Here is a 22,030-nt window from a genome sequence, read left to right on the forward strand (position 1 = left end):
GTTGCTGCTGTGATTTTCCAGGCACCAAAAAATTAGGCACCATGATGTTCAGTGTTGCAATGCCTAAGTGCCTTTGTAGGATTCAACCCAAATTGTGTGCTCCTCATTCTGGGTGACCAATTTCAGATCCTGGAGTCTGATTTGAAAAAAGTGTTGAGTGCTCAGCAGCTGCACCTGAAGTCAATGGCGGCTCTGGTTTGACCATATAAAGTGCTATATAAAACTAAATACTCTGAAATATTAGATGTTTTGAATCTGGCACCCAAAATTAGTGGCCACTTTTGACCTTTAATCTTTCTGTGACTCAGTTCCTATCTGCACAATGAGGGTAATAATCCCCTCCCCCTGCCCCACAGGGATATTGTGAAACTAAATACATGAATGTTTGTGAAGCACTCAGGAAATTTTATGGGGATGAGCACCACAGAAAAGCCCATGAGGAAATTAATAATTCTGTACTCAAAGCAGTGTTTGAATAGCGTGTAGTAAATAACATCTACGAACAATGAGGAGAAAGCAAAATATTGAATAGCTGCTCATTCAGTGAGCACTGTCTGTCCTGTGCACTGACAGAAGCAAGGGTCTGTGGGGAAAATATAGTATGGGATGATGTAACTAAAGACTGCATCATAATACATATGCAACAGGGGGACAAATTAAGGTTGCACAGACAACCTTAATTTTGGCATTTCCTAACTTTTGAGTGCTTAACTTTGCAACATTAACAATCTTTCTGTATTGTTTTTTAGATGTAATTATTTATACCATGCCAGAATGTGCATAGCACTTTTCAACTGCATACAAGTTATCCTCCTGAAACAAAAGTGCTAAATAAATTTGAGAGAGACAAGGTGGGTGTGGTAATATGTTTTATTGGACCAGCTTCTGTTGGTGAGAGAGACTGTGTGTAAGCAGGAAAACTTATCTCTCAGCAACAGAAGCTGGTCTAATGAAAGATATTACCACACCCACCCTCTCTCTCTAATATCATGGGACCAACATGGCTACAACACTGAATAAATACATGTAAGCTATTATTATTACTATAACTTTTACAATGGCAGGTGATCATGATTTGAATCAGGATTTCAGTAAGCACTATAGGATCATAATTTTTTTTAAATCAATATAACTGAGTTTCAAGATGTGAAGAAAAACACTCAAATCCATAAAGCAATGGATTTCAGTCAGTCATTCTTCAAATGTGGTAGTCTGATGGTCCAGATTTACAGCCAGGTTAAAACTATGCAAGGTCTTTCTATATATGGTCTTTCGGACAACCTGATCATCAAGGCCCAATCCAGCAAAGCACTTAAACATGTGGTTAAATTTAGTGATCAGGGACTTCAATGGACCCAAAACAGGTGCTACATCAGGGCCTAAACTTCTCCACTGAATTGTCTTCAGAGTAAATTCCAGTGTACCAGATGGTCTTTAAAAATTAGGTCATCAAATCAATAGTGTATTTGATAACTTTCTCAAAAGTAATGACTGAATTTATTTTTCCAGTCTTGGACTGAACAATAACAAAGTCACACCAGAGAAGAAAAGGAGTACTTGTGGCACCTTAGAGACTAACAAATTTATTAGAGCATAAGCTTTCGTGAGCTACAGCTCACTTCATCCGATGAAGTGAGCTGTAGCTCACGAAAGCTTATGCTCTAATAAATTTGTTAGTCTCTAAGGTGCCACAAGTACTCCTTTTCTTTTTGCGAATATAGACTAACACGGCTGCTACTCTGAAACACCAGAGAAGGAACCTGTTAGTGAATTCTAAACAGTCAAATGAAAACATTAGCATAACAAGAATCTTACCTGAACATGACCTGCCTAGGTAAGAATAATAAAAAGCACAGAAACTACTAAAAGGACCTCTTAGGTCATTATAATAAGTATACCCACTAATTTAATAAACAAGTTGGGGTCAGTGGAACAGAAGAATAGAGTAAGAGCTGGTTTTGCAACTTGCAATCCAGCCTGAATAAGGGGCACCACATAATTGCCCAGCACGAGAAGCAGAGTAGGAACCAGAGTGTTACTCTTAGTCACACATTGCTTCCTAATCACCCTTGCTCAAGGGGGGGAAGGGGAGTAAAACTACACAAGCCTCTTCCTAGCATAGCTTCCTTCCCCCTCTAGTGCACAGCACTCTAGCTGGGCTGGCCCAAGCAGTGAGGGGAGTAGAGCCAACACTCTGTCCACCCCCTGTTCTTGCTCATCCACTTCTTAGCCAACTGCATGGGAGGGGGAGTAGCAGCTGCTTTCCCCTACAACATATGTTAATCCAATAGCCCATTCAGGGAGGAAAGGGTACCTTACATTCTCCTCCCCTGCGAGGCCCATGTTTGAGCCTTAAATAAAGAGATGAAAAGGTACAGTAAGACAAAGGAATAAATACATAAGAGCCCCCAAATCTCTTCTACTTTCACTCACAATAATGATGATGATTTTCTATGTAACTGTTTCCTGAACCTTCATTTAGCTGGAAGTCAGGGAAAAAAACAAACAGTAAGATAAGGGTTAAAAGTGTTCTTCCTGTCTCTGTCATTCTTCTGAAGTCCTAGTTAACTGTCAAGGACTGCTGGTGTGATTGTCATTCAGAGCTACAGCATAAATATCAGTTTTGGGAAGAAGGAAAGTTGGACAACTGTTCACATCATTGTGATCTTATTTATTACTACGGATGGGCAGCTGATTAGCCAGCCAGCAAATAATGATGTATTTAGACCAGCCTAAATTCTATGCCTTTCATTAATGAAAAGTGGAAGAGAGAGGCCACAGGGATATTTACTGGGACCACAGAGGCCAAGACTAAGATAAACACAAAGACAAATAAATACAAATGCAAGGGCAGAAAGCCAAGAGACATAAAATCATCTGAGGAGCAGGGTATATTTGGAATCTGCTAGCTCCACAGATATTATTTGTACACATTTTGTCATCTTGTCAAATGAACCATGTAATCAAATAAAGGGCACCTTTACCACAAACTCACAAGCATATTATAATGGAATTAACAACATATAAATTATAGCAATGCATTAAGCCAGGACTTGAGTATTTTTTCGCTAAAAAACCTGACTCCATCAATTTTAATCCAAGTTCCTTTAAAAAGTTGGCTGCTGCTCTGTGGCAGTCTGCCCAGGCCTTCTGCTCACTCAGGCAGTAGTTGAGGTTTGTTTGACAGAAGATGGCTAACCCACTGTCCCAGCTGAATGCCCTGCTGGCATGTGCTTTTAACAAAGCACTAACCAGATTACATGTAAGGAGATATTAATATTCTTTATTTTTATGCTTTCTCAGAACTATCCAGTTTAGAAATACGGAATTAGGATTCTGGGGTTCTGTGTCCCTACCTACAACCAGACACTAATCCACAAATTCCAGTTCTTTGCCATCTCCAAATATTCTGTACTAAGTCTTCAAAACCAAGCATGCAATTTGTATCCATTATTTTAACTATTTGAACCTGTGGACAATTATTTTGTGGGCACAATTTAGATGCCTACATTAGAAAAATGTGCCCTATATACTCCAATACCAGCATGTTACAAAGTCCTAGATGGTGTCCTTCAAACGATCTACAAGACAATAGAATGCAGTTGAAGAATCCATGTTTTGCAAATTAATCTTCATTACATTTGACACATTCATCTTGTATTTATAATGTATCTAGTTATCTAGTGTGCTCATAAAATTATCTTGGTGCCATTTAGATCTTTTCATCTTCAAGGTGTTTTATAAACATTAGCTAATCATCTGTTTACATGTATAAAATCAACATGCTACTGCCATCTTGTTCTCAGTATGACCCGAGTCACTCCTGAAGGGGGTGATTTATTGAATCTCCTCTGACTTTCATATTTTATAAAACCAGAAGGGACCATTGTGATCATCTAGTCTGGCCTCCTGCATAATACAGACCACAGACTTTGTCTGAATTAACTCCTGTTTGAACTAGAGTATATCTTTTAGAAAGACAACTAGTCTTGATTTTAAATTTGCCAGTAATAGAGAATCCACCACCACTCTTCATAAATTGTCCCAATGGTTAATAATCTCACTGTTAAAAATGTATGCCTTATTTCTAGGGTTGTTAACTGCAGTTAAGTCACGCGATTAACTCAAAAAAATTAATTGCAGTTTTAATCACACGGTTAAACAATAGAATACCAACTGAAATGTATTAAGTATTTTTGGATGTTTTTCTACATTCTCACATCTATTGATTTCAGTTACAACACAGAATACAAAGTGCACACCGCCCACCCTACATTATTTTTATTACAAACACTTGCACTGTAAAAATGATCAACAAAAGAAACAGTATTTTTCAATTCATCTCATACTTATTTGAGGAGATTAAAATTCTAGGGGCCAGATTTTCAAAGTTATCTTGGTCTCAAAAGTTGTGGACAGGTTGCAAAGTGAGTCAGGCACCTAACCTGCTTAGGCACTTTTGAACATCCCACTAGGAGCTTATTTACATCATTAGGTGCCTAAATACATTTGAAAATCTGGCCCCAGGTCCCCCCACCCTCAAGTAATTAGAAATATAATGGGTGGATGTTGGGATGTAATTGGGCAGTTTACTTCTTAATTTGGATCTGGTAATTTTGAAGTCTCCCCTTGCAGGGTATGTCTTCACTGCAGAGTTAACCAGGGATCTTACCCAGGTTTTAACCCGAACCCCCTATCATCCACACACAAAAACTTTTCCCTCAGTTTCCACCTGCTTTGAATCCCACCTGTTTAGCCAGCTGAGGGTAGAGCTCACAATGCTCTATATGACTGGGACACTGCCCCCACTGTGGGTAAGGAAGAGCATGGGAGTGGATTGTCCTCATGACCTGCTCTGGCTTTGTAACATCCAGGGGATGGATCTCCCTGCTTCCTCCATATGGGGATCTGTCTCTCTTCTTACTGCTTGGTTCACCAATAGTACCGCAAAGAGCCATCAATAACTGATGAGCTGTCACATATAGGAACTCTTAGAAGTTACAAAAACAGAGCAAGAGCATTTGGGTGCTTCAGCCGTAGAGGTGGGTGTGTAATGTGCAGACACAGCGCTATAGGGAGGGGACACACTAGACAGAGGACAGACACTCAACTGCTCAGGGGGCACACAAAGCTAGTGAACACAACACACACTCACGGCGGTAGTAGGCACTAATGCACCCCCTCTCTACTCACAAGCGGCTAAGGCACTACGGCACAGCCACTCTGCTGTATAAGCCCCGCTCCCATAGCTGCGGCCTGCACTAATGCCCCGCGGTGCAGGGCGCGCTCGGCGCTGTACGAGCCCCGCACAGAGTTGCGGTTGCACAGCGGGAGCCGCCTGAGCAGCGCGGCGGCACCACCGGGACAGGACCCCACCGGCAGCGGGCACTGCTCCGGGCACGAGAGGCAGGGCAGGGACCCCCACTCCTACCCGCGGGGCGGCGGCGCGGGGGGCAGTGCGCTCGCGGGACTGACCTGCCAGCCGTCTCTCTCGGACGTTTCTCCACAGTAAACCCCAGGCTTTGGCGGTGGAGTCCCGCAGCTGCTCGCTCAACGACCGCCGGAGCTGGGGCTTGGCAGAGCCGCGCCGGCCGCTCATCACGGAGTCCCCCGCATCGCCGCGGACTCCCCGCGGCAGGTCCGGCTCCGCGCGCGCGCGCGCGCGGCTGCTCAGGCGTCCCGGGGAGCGCGGCGGCGGCGGCGGCGCGCGCGTGTGTGTGTGTCAGAGCCCGCGGCGTCCCCCCCGTGTCGCGGCCGCTCCGAGAGGCTCGGGCTAACCTGTGCGTGTCTCCCCGCGGGCTCCTCGCGGAGCGCCCCAGCGCACGGGCCAGACGGGAAGCACCTTACCCCCGCCCCGCAGCTCCCCTCCCAGCGCACCAGGGGCTCCGCGCGCGCTCTTCGTCCTCGCGCTGCCTTCCCGCCCGGCTGCCCCCGCAGCCACTCGTCGCCAGGCTCGGCGGCGAAGGGCGGATCACTCCCGAAGGTTTGCCCCGTCTTTGCGGGCCATTCCGGAGCCTGGCTGCTGCACGGCCACGCGGGGAGCCTTGCCCCGGGCCGAGACTTCCAAGCACCAGTCCCCGGCCGGCTCGCCTGGTCCCAGTAGGAGCTGCAGGAACTGAGAGCAGTTTGGGGCTTTACGATCGGACTCGATCGGCTGAAACGCCTCCAGGAGGTTCTGTTCAGCCGTTGTGCACCCCAGCTAGGCCCTGGGCTCCCTCCCAGCGTGGCCCCCCAGCTGCCTGCACTGCCACAGCCCCACCACCGGAGCCCCTGCCTGCTGGGGTGCTAGTGGCAGGGGCCAGCCCCACCCCCCAACCATGTAATGGGGATCTGCCACTGCTCCTGGGACACAGCAGGCTAACAGAAGGGAGGGCTGGGCTGCTAGCTGCCAGAGGATTCAGCGTCCGGGATCCTCACTTCCACCCCCAACAGAGGCTTCAGACCACCGCAGAAGAGAACTCACCCCCCATAGCCATGATGGGATGGCACCAGCAGGGCATCCCCACCTTCATACAGTGTCCTCAGTTCCTTTCCTCAAGGGACTCCCCTATGTAGGAAACCATGCTCCAAGGCCCTTCCCCTGCTCCCTAGAACCATGCACCCAGGGGGTGGGGGTGTCAGCCTTTCACCTACTCTCCTGGACCCCTGCTTCAAAGAAAGGTTGGCAATCACTGTTCCCTTCTAGTTTTCAGAGTAGCGGCCGTGTTCGTCTGTATTCGCAAAAAGAAAAGGAGGACTTGTGGCCCCTTAGAGACTAACAAATTTATTTGAGCATAAGCTTTCGTGAGCTACAGCTCACTTCATCGGATGCATGAGTGTACCAACTGTCTGGCATAGCTCAAATTTATCACCCCTCCCCAGCACCTTTTTCCTTCCCCTCTTCCCCATCCCTGTTCCTCCCCTCCCTCCTCATTCCTTCCACACCCCACTTTCAGGATTGCCTCCTCCACGACCCTCACTCAGGCAACCATTCCTTTGGTACACACGGCGAGAGGGGGCTCACCTCCCTTAGCTCCTGACCATCCAGGGAGCAGCTTCAGGACCTGGACTCCCTCAGACCAAACAGCCAGAAAAATCAAGTGGCTAGGGGCTCCCCTGCCCCATGGCACTGGCCAATGATGCAGTCCCTTTCCTTCTCTGGCCCCTAGCAGAGCACCAGTGGCTGCCTATCTCCCCACTGCACTGGGACCAGGGACAAAGCCTGAGGGAGATGGGCAGAAGAGGGCACCCCTTAGGCTTTCTGAACCAATACAAGTAGTCCTTTTAGCCCTGGTCTACTGGGGGGGGGGAATCGATCTAAGTTATGCAACTTCAGCTACGTGAATAATGTAGCTGAAGTCGACGTACTTTGATCTACTCACCACGGTATCTTCACTAAGGCGTGTCAACTGCTGTCGCTCCCCCGTCAACTCTGCCTGTGCCTCTAGCAGCGGTGGAGTACAGGAGTCAAGGGGAGAGCGCTCGGGGATCGATTTATCACATCTAGACTAGACATGATAAATCGACCCCTGTTGGATTGATCCCTGCCCGCCAATTCGGCGGGTAGTGTAGACATACCTTTAGTTGCAATTTTTGTTAATTGTGACTGTGTTGAAGAGTCTGAAGGAACTCAAATGTAAAACTGCACAACTACTAACTCTGGTTGTGTAATCTATTATTTAAATCAGCTTCTGAAGAGATGACTGGAGGATAGCTAACGTGATGCCAATTTTTAAAAAAAGCTCCAGGGACAATCCTGGCAATTACAGGCCAGTAAGGCTAACTTCAGTACCAAGCAAATTGGTTGAAACTATAGTAAAGAACAGAATTATCAGACACAGATGAACACAATTTGTTGGGAAAGAGTCAACATGTTTTTTGTAAAAATGTCTCAATCTATTAGAATTCTTTGAGGAAGTCAACAAGCATGTGAACCAGGGGGAGATCCAGTGGATATAGTGTACTTAGATTTTCAGAAGGTCTTTGACAAGATCCCTCACCAAAGGCTTTTAAGCAAAGTAAGCTGTCATAGGATAACATGGTTAAAAGATATGAAACAAAGGGTAGGAATAAATGGACAGTTTTCAGAATGGAGAGAGGTAAATAGTGGTGTTCCTCAGGGGTCTGTACTGGGACCAGTACTATTCAACATATTCATAAATGATCTGGAAAAGGGGGTAAACAGTAGGGTGGCAAAATCTGCAGATGTTACAAAACTACTCAAGATAGTTAAGGCCAAAGCAGACTGCGAAGAGTTACAAAGGGATCTCACAAAACTGGATGACTGGGCAACAAAATGGCAGATGAAATTCAATTTTGATAAATGCAAAGTAATGCACATTGGCAAAGATAATCCGAACTATACATATAAAATAATGGGGTCTAAATTAGCTGTTACCACTCAAGAAAGAATAGATGTTTTTAGAGAACTATCCACAATGACTCCAAGATCTCTATGTGCAGTAGCAGTCAAAAAAGATAACAGAATATTGGGAATAATTAAGAAAGGGATTACTAATAAGAGAAAATATGATATTGCCTTTATATAAATCTGTGGTACACTCACATTTTGAATACTGCATGCAGATCTGGCTGTCCATCTCAAAAAAGATATATTGGAATTGGAAAAGGTTCAGAAAAAAAGGCAACAAAAATGATGAGGTATGGAACAGCTTCCTAATGAGGAGAGATTAATAAAACAGACTTTTCAGCTTGGAAAAGAGAAGACTAAACGGGCATATGATAGAGATGTATACAATCATGAATGGTGTGGAGAAAGTAAATAATGAAGTGTTATTTACTCATAACACAAGAACTAGGGAGTCACCAAATGAAATTAATAGGCAGCAGCTTTAAAACAAACAAAAGGAAATATTTCTTCCCACAACACACAGTCAACCTGTGGAATTCTTTGCCAGAGGAGGTTGTGAAGGCCAAGGCTATAACAGGGTTCAAAAAAAGAGCTAGATAAATTCATGGAGGATAGGTCCATCAATGAGTATTAGCTACAATGAACATTGATGCAAAACCACGCTATCAAGCGTTCCTAGCCTCTGTTTGCCAGAAGCTGGGAATGGGTGACAGGAGATGGATCACTTGATGATTACCTGTTCCTTTCATTTCCTCTGAAATACCTGGCATTGGCTACTGTTGAAAGACAGGATACTGGGCTAGATTGACTATTGGTCTGACCCACTATGGCCGTTCTTAAATTCTTATGTCTGTGCATCAGTGCCAGCGCTTGGGTTAGTGGTATCTAAAGTGAGTGCCCTGCACCAGGAGCAGTAAAAGTTCACTAAAAGTGGGGGGATCACCAGTGCCTGAGCCAAACATCTTGCCTCTGCAGCCCCACCTCCCTTTCTCCCCCAGGCCCTGCTCCTGCACTGCCTCTTCCCCCTAAGATGCCACCTCTTCCCCCATCCCTGGCCCTTATGGCCAGGATAAATTGATGGGTCCCTGCCTGTTCTGGACTCCTGCCTTGCACTATACCAGGTACCTAGCTTGGTAAGAAGCGGTCACGTTGAACATTAACAGGGATCCCTAAGTGTAAATCAAAATAGAACCCGTTATATCAGCCTTACCCAGAGAATGGGGGCTAAAAGCAAACAAACAGATGGAGCCGGTTACTGCTCTATTAGTTTTAACAATCCAAGGACGATCTATGCAGAAGCTTTTGCATAAGGCTGGTGTCTCAAAAAATAGTTGAGATTTGCCTGGATTCCTGTCTGAGCTTTCCATTTTAATACAGTATTGCTCTGAAATAGTTTTTCTGTATTTTCCCTTATAATCCTGAGAGAACTGTTTGTATAAGGTCCCTCAACTGTCAAGTCCCAAATTCATCTACAGTAATGGTAGAGCAGAGACAGAAGCCATACAGATTTCTGCAATTACAAGCCCCCAGGCACCTCAACCTTGATTGGGAGACAGACAGCCTCTAGGGAAGATGAATGCTTCTGCCTCTCTGCCCATTTAATTTGTTTTCCTACTGATACTGCCAATAAAAGTGTGTGCCATGTAAGATGTTTGCTTTGTGACTGGGGTTCCTGGAACTAGACTGACATCAGCAATTCATTTTCCACAGAATACTGAACAGCCATTCAAGGATCACTAGGGTCATGGGCTGGATTTGAAACTATAACCTAGATATGAAATGTTATGTATCACTTTACCAACTTGTTGCTCCAAATACCCATGCAACACCTCCAAATATTGTTAATGGTTTTCCTCCCACACCATTTACATCTCATCTCCTTTTATGTCCAGATGTCTTGTCTGTTACCAGTCCTCGTTTCATCAGCTGCTCTCTAAGGTGACCAAAAGGGGAGTAGAGAGACGTTTGTATCCCATACCTTCACCACAATCTAGTCCTTGTTTTTCAGCAGCTCCTCATAGATAAACTTGTGGGTTGTTTTACTCTTCAAAAAGCTAAAATCAGGAGTTTACTGTAGTTCCCCTTTAACCTTCTGACCAACAAAGCAAGCCTCAAATCCTAGCCCTTAATGAAGAAAAAGTAATGGGGGGCCAGCACTCTGTGGAAGAGTTAGAGGGGCACAACAGGACACAAAAGGAGATTGTACTTAAGTGAATGAAAGTGTTAACATTCAGGACTTGAAAAAATACTACTTCTTGGTGAATCAGAAACTTTCCTGGAAGAATGACAGGGTTTAATCAATCAGTTTCAGAAATATTTCAATTGTCCTTTTAAAATGTCAATTTAATCTGTTCAAAATGTTTCTAGCCCTTATGGTGTTAATGAAATCATCTTTATAAATGTTAATCAAAATTAAACCAATGCAGTGCTATCTTCCTGGAGTTGTACTCCACCTTATAGCTTTCCTTGAGCAGCAGCAGAATGAAACTAACAAGACTATTCCCAACTGTGTATGATGCAGGGAATCTGACAAGAATCACATCTGTTTCATGCTCCTGTTGCTGATGAGGGAGTGGGGAAGGAGGGAGATCAGCAGCAAAAGCAGATACCATGCTTGTATACCAGCAGGGGGACAAAAATGTGGATGAACTCTCCCATTCAGTAGCCAGCATATTTAGATATTACCCCTTCAATAACCCAAAGAAGAGCTCTGTTGAGCTGGAAATCTTATCTTTTATTGGACCAATAAACAGAAAGACACAACCTCACCCCTCTTGTCCCTTTAATGAAAGTAGGCTGTCTAGTAATCTGATTGTAAAAAAAGGATTAATTTTGATATATTTCACCTATATCAACAATTACTGTAAGGGCACAGAATCATAGAATATCAGGAGGTCATCTAGTCCAACCCCCTGCTCAAAGCAGGACAAATCCCCAACTAAATCATCCCAGCCAGGGCTTTGTCAAATCTGACCTTAAAAACTTCTAAGGAAGGAGATTCTACCATCTTCCTAGGTAACGCATTGCAGTGCTTCACCATCCTCCTAATAGTTTTTCCTAATATCCAAGTTTTTCCTAATATCCAACCTAAACCTCCCTCACTGCAACTTGAGACCATTACTCCTCGTTCTATCATCTGCTACCACTGAGAACAGTCTAGATCCATCCTCTTTGAAACCCCCTTTTCAGGTATTTGAAAGCAACGATCAAATCCCCCCTTATTCTTCTCTTCCGCAGACTAAACAATCCCAGTTCCCTCAGTCTCCCCTCATAAGTTATGTGTTCCAGTCTCCTAATCATTTTTGTTGCCCTCCGTTAGATGTTTTCCAATTTTTCCACATTCTTCTTGTAGTGTGGGGCCTAAAACTGGACACAGTACTCCAGATGAGGCCTCACCAATGTTGAATACAGGGGAACAATCACGTCCCTCGATCTGCTGGCAATGCCCCATCTTATACATCCCAAAATGCCATTAGCCTTCTTGGCAACAAGGGCACACTGTGACCCATATCCAGCTTCTCCTCCACTGTAACCCCTAGGTCCTTTTCTGCAGAACTGCTTCCTAGCCATTCAGTCCCTAGTCTGTAGAGGTGCATGGGATTCTTCCATCCTAAGTGCAGGATTCTGCACTTGTCCTTGTTGAACCTCATCAGATTTCTTTTGGCCCAATCCTCTAATTTGTCCAGGTCCCTCTGTATCCTATCCCTACCCTCCAGCGTACCTCTCCTCCTAGTTTAGTGTCATCTGCAAACTTGCTGAGGGTGCAGTCCACGCCATCCTCCAGATCATCAATGAAGATATTGAACAAAACAACCCACAGGACTGACCCTTAGGGCACTCCGCTTGATACCGGCTGCCAACTAGACATGGAGCCATTGATCACTACCCGTTGAGCCCAACAATCTAGCCAGCTTTCTATCCACCTTATAGTCCATTCATCCAGCCCATACTTCTTTAACTTGTTTGCAAAAATACTGCAAGTATGCTCCCAGATGCTCCAAAAAGTGCATTTGTAACTGACAATTCATACGTCTACATTTTTTCCACTTCCTGTTATGATTTTAGTAAACATGAGTAGGAGGTAAAGTTTTGATTCACCACCTTCTTAATTTTCAGCAGTAGACATTAGAATGAATGAGTAGACAACAGATCAATGCTACTGTGTCTACAGCATAAAACATTTTTCATTTTCCAAAACAAGCCAGATAACCTAGCCAGAGAAAAAGGGGCATGTTTTCCACTGAATCAGCATTTAAGCTGCTTGGTACTAGTCATTCAAAAATGGTTTAATTTGTGGTTATTCAATAAAAGTACATGATGAGCAGAAAAGGAGAAAATTCCCAGCTGCCCCTAGAATAGATTGCACTAGTACACAGTGATTTGGCTTTGCTTATTGCTAATGAAACATGTGCAGAAATGAAAACTATTTCATTTTCTTTTAAAAACTTGTAGTCAGTCTTCGCCCATGGCATGTAAAAGGTTGGGAGAAGAACCATGCTATAACTGCAGCTCTGTTCTGCTGTTATTGTGGCACAAAAGATCTAATTTAGGTATATAGCTATTTATAGTATCCCCAATCACCATGGTAATTAAATGCCAGGATAATTAGCATGAGATGATAATCTGCCCTCAAACTAAGAGTATTCTTTTAAAAAAAAAAAAAAAAAAAGAGAGGTTACAGTTTCTGTTATGGAGCCTGATCCAGCTCAAACTGAAGTCAATGGCAAAACTCCCACTGACAGCAAGTTCAGGTCCAAGGAGTGGAAAAATATGATAAAACTTTGGCTTGCTATTTGCAAGTTTCTGATAGAACAAAACAAAAGTAAAGCTGCTTTTTCTCTTTCATCTACTGTTTTGTTATTACCAGTCACCCAAGATTTGTAGTTGAATAACCACTTTTAAAAATATTTATTGTTTAGAATAGGATCGGTTTTTATAGGGGAAAATACATCAGATACAGAGGTACAATTATAACACCTTGGGGATACAGCACCACTTGTTTACTTTTGCATTGTTTTAGTATGAAATAAGAAAGCAGTGGAGAAAAATCAATTCCTAGTAAACGATCATGAAAGCATAGATCCTCCAAAGGCTCAGTTGTTACTACTGGTGTACTGTCAGTTTACAGTATGCCGACATTATGGGGGAGGGGAGTTGGGTGTAGAACACTGAAGCTTTTTAAATTGTTGGAGGGAGAACTGGATTGAAACTTTTGAGGTAACTGGGTTGCTGATGCCGCATTGTAGTGAATTCTGTTGCTGAACTTTAGTTATGTTTGGATTCTGATTTTTTGGTATTTTTAGGTTACGTCAAACGTACAGAGAGCTCATGGATAGCTGACCTCTTTTATAGGGTGGGTCTACATCTAAACAAACCGTTTGGACAGAGAAAGACATGAGTCATTGTTGCAATCACTAAATGGCCCAGCTTGTTCCCTGGTATCCTCTCCTTGCTTGTTATTCACATATGCACTCACATAGAAGCTGAAACATTTCTACCAAATTTTTAAGGTAGTTTTATGGGAGGGAGCCAGCTGATACATATGTGAGTTATGAAACAGCTTCTCTTGCCCTTTGGACCTAGAGATTAGCACCTATATCTCCATCTCTTTCCATTTCACCTTTCAAAGCTCTGGAAAAGGATACTTCAATTGTGTCAAACCAACCTAATAGCTTTCTTTGACAGGGTAACAAGCCTTGTGGATAGGGGGAAAGCAGTAGATTGACTTTTTGATACTGTCTCACATGATCTTCGTATGAATAACTAGAGAAATACAACCTAGATAGAGCCACTATAAGGTGGGCGCATAACTGGTTGGAACACATTCCCAGAGAGAAATCATCAGTGGTTCACAGTCAAGCTGGAAGGGCATATTCAATGGGGTTCCGCAGGGATCGGTTCTGTTCAATACCATCAATTATTTAGATAATGGCATAGAGAGTACACTTATAAAGTTTGTGGACATTACCAAGTTGTGAGAGGTTGCAAGTGCTTTGGAAGATAGGATTAAAATTCAAAATGATCTGAGATCAAACTGGAAAGATGGTATGAAGTAAATAGGATGGAATTCAATAAGGACAAATGCAAAGTACTCCACTTAGGAAGGAACAATCGGTTGCACACATTAAAATAGGAAATGACTGCATAGGAAGGAGTACTGGAGAAAGGGATCTGGGGGTCATAGTAGATCACAAGCTACGTATGAGTCAGTGTTACACTGTTGCAAAAAAAGCAAACATCATTCTGGGATGTATTAGCAAGAGTGTTGTAAGCAAGGCACAAAAAGTAATTCTTCCACTCTACTTCGAGCTGATTAGGTATCAACTGAAGTACTGTGTCCAGTTCTGGGTGCTACATTTCAGGAAAGATGTGGACAAATAGGAGAAAGTCCAGAGAAGAGCAAAAGAAAATGATTAAAGGTCTAGAAAACATGACCTGTGATGGAAGTGTTGTCGGTAGCTACCGGTGTGGTACTTTGCTCTTGTTTGATGATGATAAGTCGGCTGCGTGCATGTTCTCTCTGTGTGCTGCCCCAGCTCTGTGCAGATAGCTAACACAGCAGACCCCAAGAGAACCCTCAAAAACCACAGACTCCAGTAAGGTACGAAGGAACCTGAGCCAGGTTTATTGTCAAACGAAGCACAATAATAGTTCCCTATAGACTCTACAGGGCATACTACGAATTTTTGCTCCCTGGCAATGGACACAGCTCAGTCAGTGGCGGGACACTCCACTGCCCCCTAAGCTGGGCAAAGCTATGTGCTCTGGGACCTACTTTTATACCGCTGGAGGACAGATTACTCATCATAGTTCAAATGAATCTATCCATCATGTTGTCCTTTTGACCCTGTCTTTAAGATGCACCTGCCTGTTCTTTTTTATGTCTGTTGAGTGTTCTGCTGCCATCTTGGCACAAGTTCCTCTCATTAGCGCGCGCGCGCACGTGTGTGCATGTGCTTCTAACAACCTTTTCTTGCCAACTTCTGTGAGTGGGACCTGCCTCTGGGTCACAGCCCAGCTTTGCTTATCACTGCTTAGAAGTTCTTTGGTTCAGGCCTCAGACTGGGCCTCTGATACAAGAATTTATGTTTCAGGGCCTCCTCTTACTACAGGAAGATTGAAAAAATTGAGTTTGTTTAGTCAGAGAAGACTGAGATGAGACATAACAGTTTTCAAATACATAAAAGGATGTTACAGTAAGGAGGTGAAAAATTGTTCTCCTTATCCTCTGAGGATAGAGGAGGCAATGGGGCTTAAATTGCAGCAAATGCAGTTTAGGCTGGACATTAGGAAAAACTTCCCAACTGTCAGAGTGGTTAAGCACTGGAATAAATTGCCTAGAGTGATTGTGGAAACTCCATCATTGGGGATTTTTAAGAGCAGGTTGGACAAATACCTGTTAGGGATGGTCTAGATAATGCTTAGTCCTTCCATGAGTGCAGGGGATTGGACTAAATGACCTCTTGAGGTCCCTTTCAGTCCTACAATTCTATAATTCAGTTCTGCCAACAGCTGAGTAAAGAAAATCCCCAATCTATTGATTTTCACCAATTAAGGGCCAAATTCTGTCACCCTTGCTGACAATGATTAATCTTATTCTACACATTGCCTCTTTGAGATAAAGGGGACTACTTGCAAAGTAAAGCACTATTCAACTTGAGTAAGGTGTGTGGCAAATTGCCGGCACTACTATGATGGGTCTCATGCTTTCTCTTCTTGGCTGGGGGTTCAGGGCACCATTTCTTGCCCCTGAACTGGGGTGTTAACTGCCCCACTAGTGTCCTAGAGAAGGCAAGTGGAGAGGGAAGGATCCGGGCCTGCCCTCTACTCCAGGTCCCAGCCCAGGGGCCGTAGGGATAGTGGTAAACCACTAGAACTAGCGGTTCCTTTCCCTGGGCTACTTCCCTCTCCTGCCCTTCAGCTTGTGGGACTTCCTACCCTCCCTCTGCACAAACCAGGTGTCCCTTTACCTAGGGTCTTAGTCTTCTTAGCCCACCCAACACTTCTCCAAACTCTCCTCTGCTTCCCTCCAAACTGCTCTCTGCTCCAATACCAATCCACTCTGCTTCAACTCCTCCTCTTGTCTGATTGAAGCAGGGGGTTTTTATCATGTGATTGGCTTCAGGTGCTTTAATTAATTTATAGCAAACTTTCTTCCCTCTACAGGGAATAAGGCTCCCTTCTAACACTCTCCTGCTGCCCTCTGGCCATGCTGTATCACAGGTAGTATAATTGACTTTAAATTTGTTCAGAAGTGTAGCTTCAAAGTCACACTAACTCTTTTGCAAGGCTCCATCTCCCTCATTCCAACTCTTTTCCCTCTGGGAATATTCTTCTGTATATGGCATGAAACAGTGGCTCTCAGCCTTTCCAGACTACTGTACTCCTTGCAGGAGTCTGATTTGTATTGCATAACCCCAAGTTTCACCTCACTTAACAACTACTTGCTTACAAAATCAGGCATAAAAATACAAAAGTGTCACAACACACTATTACTGAAAAAAATGCTTACTTTCTCATTTTTACCATAGTTATGAAATAAATCAATTGGAATATAAATATTGTACTTACATTTCAGTATATAGTATATAGAGCAGTATAAACAAGTCATTGTATGAAATTTTAGTTTTTACTGACTTTGCTATTGCTTTTTATGTAACCTGCTGTCAAACTAGACAAATATCTAGATGAGTTGATGTTCCCCCGGAAGACCTCTGCTTGCCCCTACGGGTATGTGTACCACTAGCATAAAAGAATGGTGCAGGACTCTCATTGATAATGACCACACTGCAAGTGCAGGTCTAGAATCCAGTTACTATTATATATTTGTATTACCATAGTGCCTAGGAGCCCTCATCATGGACTAGAACTCCACTGTGCTAGGTTCTGTACAAAACACAGAACAAAAAGATGGTCCCCGTCCCAAAGACCTTACAATCTAAGCACCAGAGAAGAGACAACAAATAGACACAGACATATAAGATAGCAGTGGCGGCTCATGTATACAGGGTGTTGGGTTACCGCTCTTCCAAAGTAAAATCAACATTTATTTTACACTTTTCTACTCACTCATCAACTTATTCCTGTTGCATTCTCCCTCTTCATCATGCTACTTTTGCCCACCCAAAACCTTCCTACTTTCTACTGCTTGCTCCCCACTGTGTGCGTGTGTGTGTGTGTGTGTGTGTGAGACCAAAAACACAGTACATTTGCTATGTTTGTGATTTGTATTTAGTGGCAGGGTGTTTCTTTCCACCACCCCCATGGCAAATACAGTTATGATTTCCAAGATCACAGGAGGTGATATTAAGTGGGGGTTTGGATTCACTGCCCAAGCTCCATGCTGTGGATCCGCAGAGCCGCTAGGACTGGCTTGGGTGGCAGACTCTCTCCCCTTCTCTTGAGCTCAGCTGTCTGAGGCTGTGCAACTCCGTGCTGCAGTGAAGGCGAAGAAGCTGCTGGAGGAGGCCTTGCCAGGCAGAGCAAGAGGAGGAGGTGGTGGTAGTAAGAGAAAATGCAACAGAAGGAGAAGAGGATGAGGATCATACGAAGGAGGTCCAGGCTGGCCCAGGACTGGCTGCCAATGTAATTAAAGGCCCTTGGCAGCATAGGAGGGCAACTTTCCTAGGGCTGATCCTCCCCTTCTCCATGTTTGGACGTGTGGGTGGTCCCCCAAATGGGCATAATTTTTTCTGCTATGCCCTACTTGCCCCAAAATTTACCAGTTGCCACTACAAGGGAGCACAAGGAAACAATAAGACAATACTAGTCAGCATGACAGGCAGTGGTCTCAACACACCAGTGGCTTAGTCAAATTTCTTGTAGGCATGGCAACAAAGGAGAGTTGTAAGGAGGGATCTGAAGGAGCATGATGAGGTAGCTTTGCAGATGTTCACAGGGAGAACCTCCCACATGTGAAAGGCAGCATGGGAAAAAAAAATTCCAATAAGCACCTTCATTCTAATGTGTAGGTGATAGAGGCTGGGATCAGGGGCCGACTGGAAGTGGGAGCTTAATAGATTCCAAGTCCAGAGCCACTGTGACAATCTAGTTTGATCTCCTCTGTACACTGGCCCTAGAACTTCCCCAAAATATTTCCTAGAGCAGATCTTTTAGACAAACATCCAGTCTTGATTGAAAAATTGTCAAATTTTTATTAAAATCCACCATGACCCTGGGTAAATTGTTCCAATGGTTAATTACCCTCACTGTTAAAAATGTACACCTTATTTCCAGTCTGAATTTGTCTAGCTTCAGCTTCCAGCCATTGGAGCATGTTATAACTTTCTCTGCTAGATTGATGAGCCCATTATTAAAAATATTTGTTCCCCAAGTAGGCACTTACAGACTGTAATCAAGTCACTCTTAACCTTATTTTTAAGATAAATAAATTGAGAGCCTTGTGTCTATCAGTACAAGGCATTTTTTAAAATCTTTAATCATTCTCATGGCTCTTCTCTGAACCCTCTACAATTTATCAATATCCTTCTTGACCTGTGAGCACACAAACAGAACACAGTATTCCAGCAGCAGTTGCACAAGTGTCAAATACAGAGGTAACAATCTCACTAATCCTCCCTGACATTCTCATTTTTATGTATTTCGGGATCTCATTAGCTTTTTTGGCCACAGCGTCCCCCTGGGAGTTCATGTTCAGTTGATTATACACTATGACCTCCAAATCTTTTTCATAGGTACTGTTTTCCAGGATGGAATCCCCCATCCTGCAAGTCTGCCCTACATTCTTTGTCCCCATATGTATACCTTTACACTTAACAGTATTACAACCCATTATGTTTGCTTGAATCCAAATTGCTCAGAATCAGTGACGTGTCCTCTTCATTATTTACCACTCCTCCAATTTATCAGTGATGGTTTTGTGTTTTCTTTCAGGTCATTGATAATAATGTTAAATAGCACAGGGCCAAGAACCAAATCTTGTAGGACTCCATTGGAAGCACACCCACTTGATGAAAATTCCCTGTTTACAATTACATTTTGAGATCTTTTAGATAGCTAGCTTTTAATCCATTTAATGCATGCCATGTTAATTTTATATCATTTTTAAATCAAAATATCATGGGCTATCAAGCTAAACATCTTACAGAAGTCAAAGTATATTATATCAATACTATTACCTTTATCAACCAAATTTGTAATCTCAAAAAAAAAGTCAAGTTAATTGACAGGATTTGTTTTCATAATCATGTAATTAATGAAAATCAACATTACCCTCCTTTAATTCATTATTAATTGAGTCCTGTATCAGCTGATGCATTATCTTGTCTGGGATTGATGTCAGGCAATATAATTATTCAGGTAATCACGTATACCCTTTTAAAAAATTCTGACAGCATTAGTCTTTTTCCAGTCTTCTGGAATTTCCCCAGTGCTGCAAGACCTATTGAAAATCAACATTAATGATCTAATGAATGCCTCAGCTAGCGAGTTTAAAACACTTGAATGCAAATTATCTGGACCTTCTGATTTAAAAATGTCTAACTTTAGTAGCTTCTGTTTAACATCCTCCAGAGAGACTAGTGGAATGGAAAGAATGTTATCACCATATGATGAGACTATATCCATTTTCCCCCCCAAATACAGAATAGAAATATTTATTGAACTCTTCTGCCTTTTCTGAATTTTTATTAATAATTCTACCATTTCTATCTAGTAATGGACCAATACCATTGTCAGGATTCTTTTTGATATATTTAAAAACTTCCTTATTGTCCTTAACTGTGCTGGTCATAGATTTCTCCTTGTGTTCCTTTGCTTCCCTTATCAATTTTCTACAATTCCTACTTCTTGTTTATATTCATTACTATCAACTTCCCTTTTATTCCACTTGTTATATATTTTTATAGCCGTCTTCACTTTCCCTATAAATCAAGTAGCTTTTTAAACTAGTACAGCCTTCTTTCTTGATTGTGGCTTTTGAAGCATCCAGTAAGATGTTCTTAAATGATTCCCAATTATCATTCATATTTTTCTGTTTAAATTCTTCCTCCAGATGATTTGGATCATAACTGTTTTCATCTTTTGAAACTATCCCTTTAAATCCCCATATGTGTATTGTTTTATATATTACTGGTCTGGACTTTATTCTGCTTCCACATTATAAATGTGATCAAGTCATGACCACCTGAACCTAAGCTATCATTACATTATAGTTTTGTGATCTGTTCATCTTTTTCTGTGAGGACAAGGTCTAATAAAGAATTTCTCCATGTTGGCTGCAATAATTCCTGAGTTTGGAAATTGTCATCCATAATATTTAGACATTCCAAGGTTATTTTAGTACAGGCAGCATAAGATGTCCATTATATGTCACTCAAATTGAAGTATCTCATGAGTATACAGCTTTTTTCCCCTACACATTATAGAGAGGTATCTAAGGAGGGGGTCATTCTGTTCCCTAGTGTTATTTGGTGGTGCGTAGCAGACACCAGCTAATACCCCATCTTGTGATTTAATCTGTTAGGACATTGATCCATAAGCATTCAAGGTCATTTTCTTCCAAGTTATCAATGTCTTGGAAACAGGTAATGCCATTTTTGACAGCGTGCCACTTCCCTCCCCTTTTGCACATTCAATCCTTCCTAAATAGGTTAGAACCATTGATTTTAACATGCCAGTTGTGCAAACCATCCCATCAGGTTTCAGAAATACCAACTAGATCAAATTTAGGCTCATAAATGAGCAATTCCAATTCCTCGTTTGTTACCTGGGCTCCTAGTATTGGTGTATAGGCAATCTGAGAATTTATTTTCTTCATCTCTATATTAAATTAGATAGTAAATGAGAGATGGTAAATAGGTTGAGGATAAGACATGAAGGGTCTTAAAACTGAAGTAGCAGCTTGTGTTTGATGCGACAGAGATGGAGGAACCAGTAGAGGGATGCAAAGAGGGGGTGACAGGACCAAAGTGACTGGCTCAGGAAATGATCTTTGCAGCAGCATTCTGAATGGATATGAGCAGGACCAGACTGGAACGATTTTCTGACAGAAAAGTCACTTTTTGCAAAATGAAAACTGTCCATGGAAAAATTTCAATTTTTCTAGAAAATTGTTCCCAGCTCCCTGGCTCTCTCTAGCTTTCAGGCTCCCCAGAAGCCTCACCTCCCAAGCTCTCAGGCTTCCCAGCTCAGCAACTTTCCAACAGGTTGGAACAAAATGTCATTTTGACTTTTTCTAAACAAAAACTTCAGATTTCCCATTCTGTGGGAAATAGCTAAATTGTGTTTTTCATTCTGCTTCAGAACTTTTTTGTATCCCCTCCAGAATTTCCCACACAACAGGAACTGCAGCTTCTGACCAGTTCTAGTTTTAGTTGTGTGAATGGACAAGAAGGGCTGTATTTTAGAGATGTTAGGCAAAAAGAATTGGCAGGATTTAGATTCAGTCTAGATAGGAGGACCTAGAGAAAGGTGTGAGGTGAAGGTGATACCCAGGTTATAGGCCTGAGTGTTGTCCACAATGACTGAGAAAAGAGGTAGGATGGCGAACTTCAGGGGAAGATTATTGGATGGATAATATTTTAACCATATAGAACAATGTGAATGGATACTGGAAAGCAAGACTGACACTTCAAGGTAAATTGAAATCTTCCCTAAACATCCTCAGCACAGCAATCATTGTAAACCTGTCAGTCCCCATCAGTTAGCAGAGGAAAAGGA

The 22,030-nt window shown here is 42.8% G+C and overlaps 1 protein-coding gene across 7 annotated transcripts in view; it reads right to left on the reverse strand.

Annotated features, from left to right (window-relative positions):
• STARD13 (StAR related lipid transfer domain containing 13) overlaps positions 1–22,030 on the reverse strand; it is a 493,680-nt gene that overhangs the window by 217,327 nt on the left and 254,323 nt on the right. The window contains exon 1 of one of the 7 annotated variants that reach the window (XM_038387629.2): positions 5,476–5,836. The exons of 5 other annotated variants lie outside the window; for them this stretch is intronic. In XM_038387629.2, coding sequence (XP_038243557.1) covers positions 5,476–5,599 — 124 coding nt within the window. In that variant the 5' untranslated portion in view covers positions 5,600–5,836. Of the gene's footprint in view, positions 1–5,475; positions 5,837–22,030 lie in introns of those variants that run through there. One more of the 7 variants, XM_038387630.2, reaches the window with a different exon arrangement.

This window comes from Dermochelys coriacea, chromosome 1 (genome assembly GCF_009764565.3).
Source record: "Dermochelys coriacea isolate rDerCor1 chromosome 1, rDerCor1.pri.v4, whole genome shotgun sequence".
Classification (NCBI taxonomy): Eukaryota; Metazoa; Chordata; order Testudines; family Dermochelyidae; genus Dermochelys; species Dermochelys coriacea.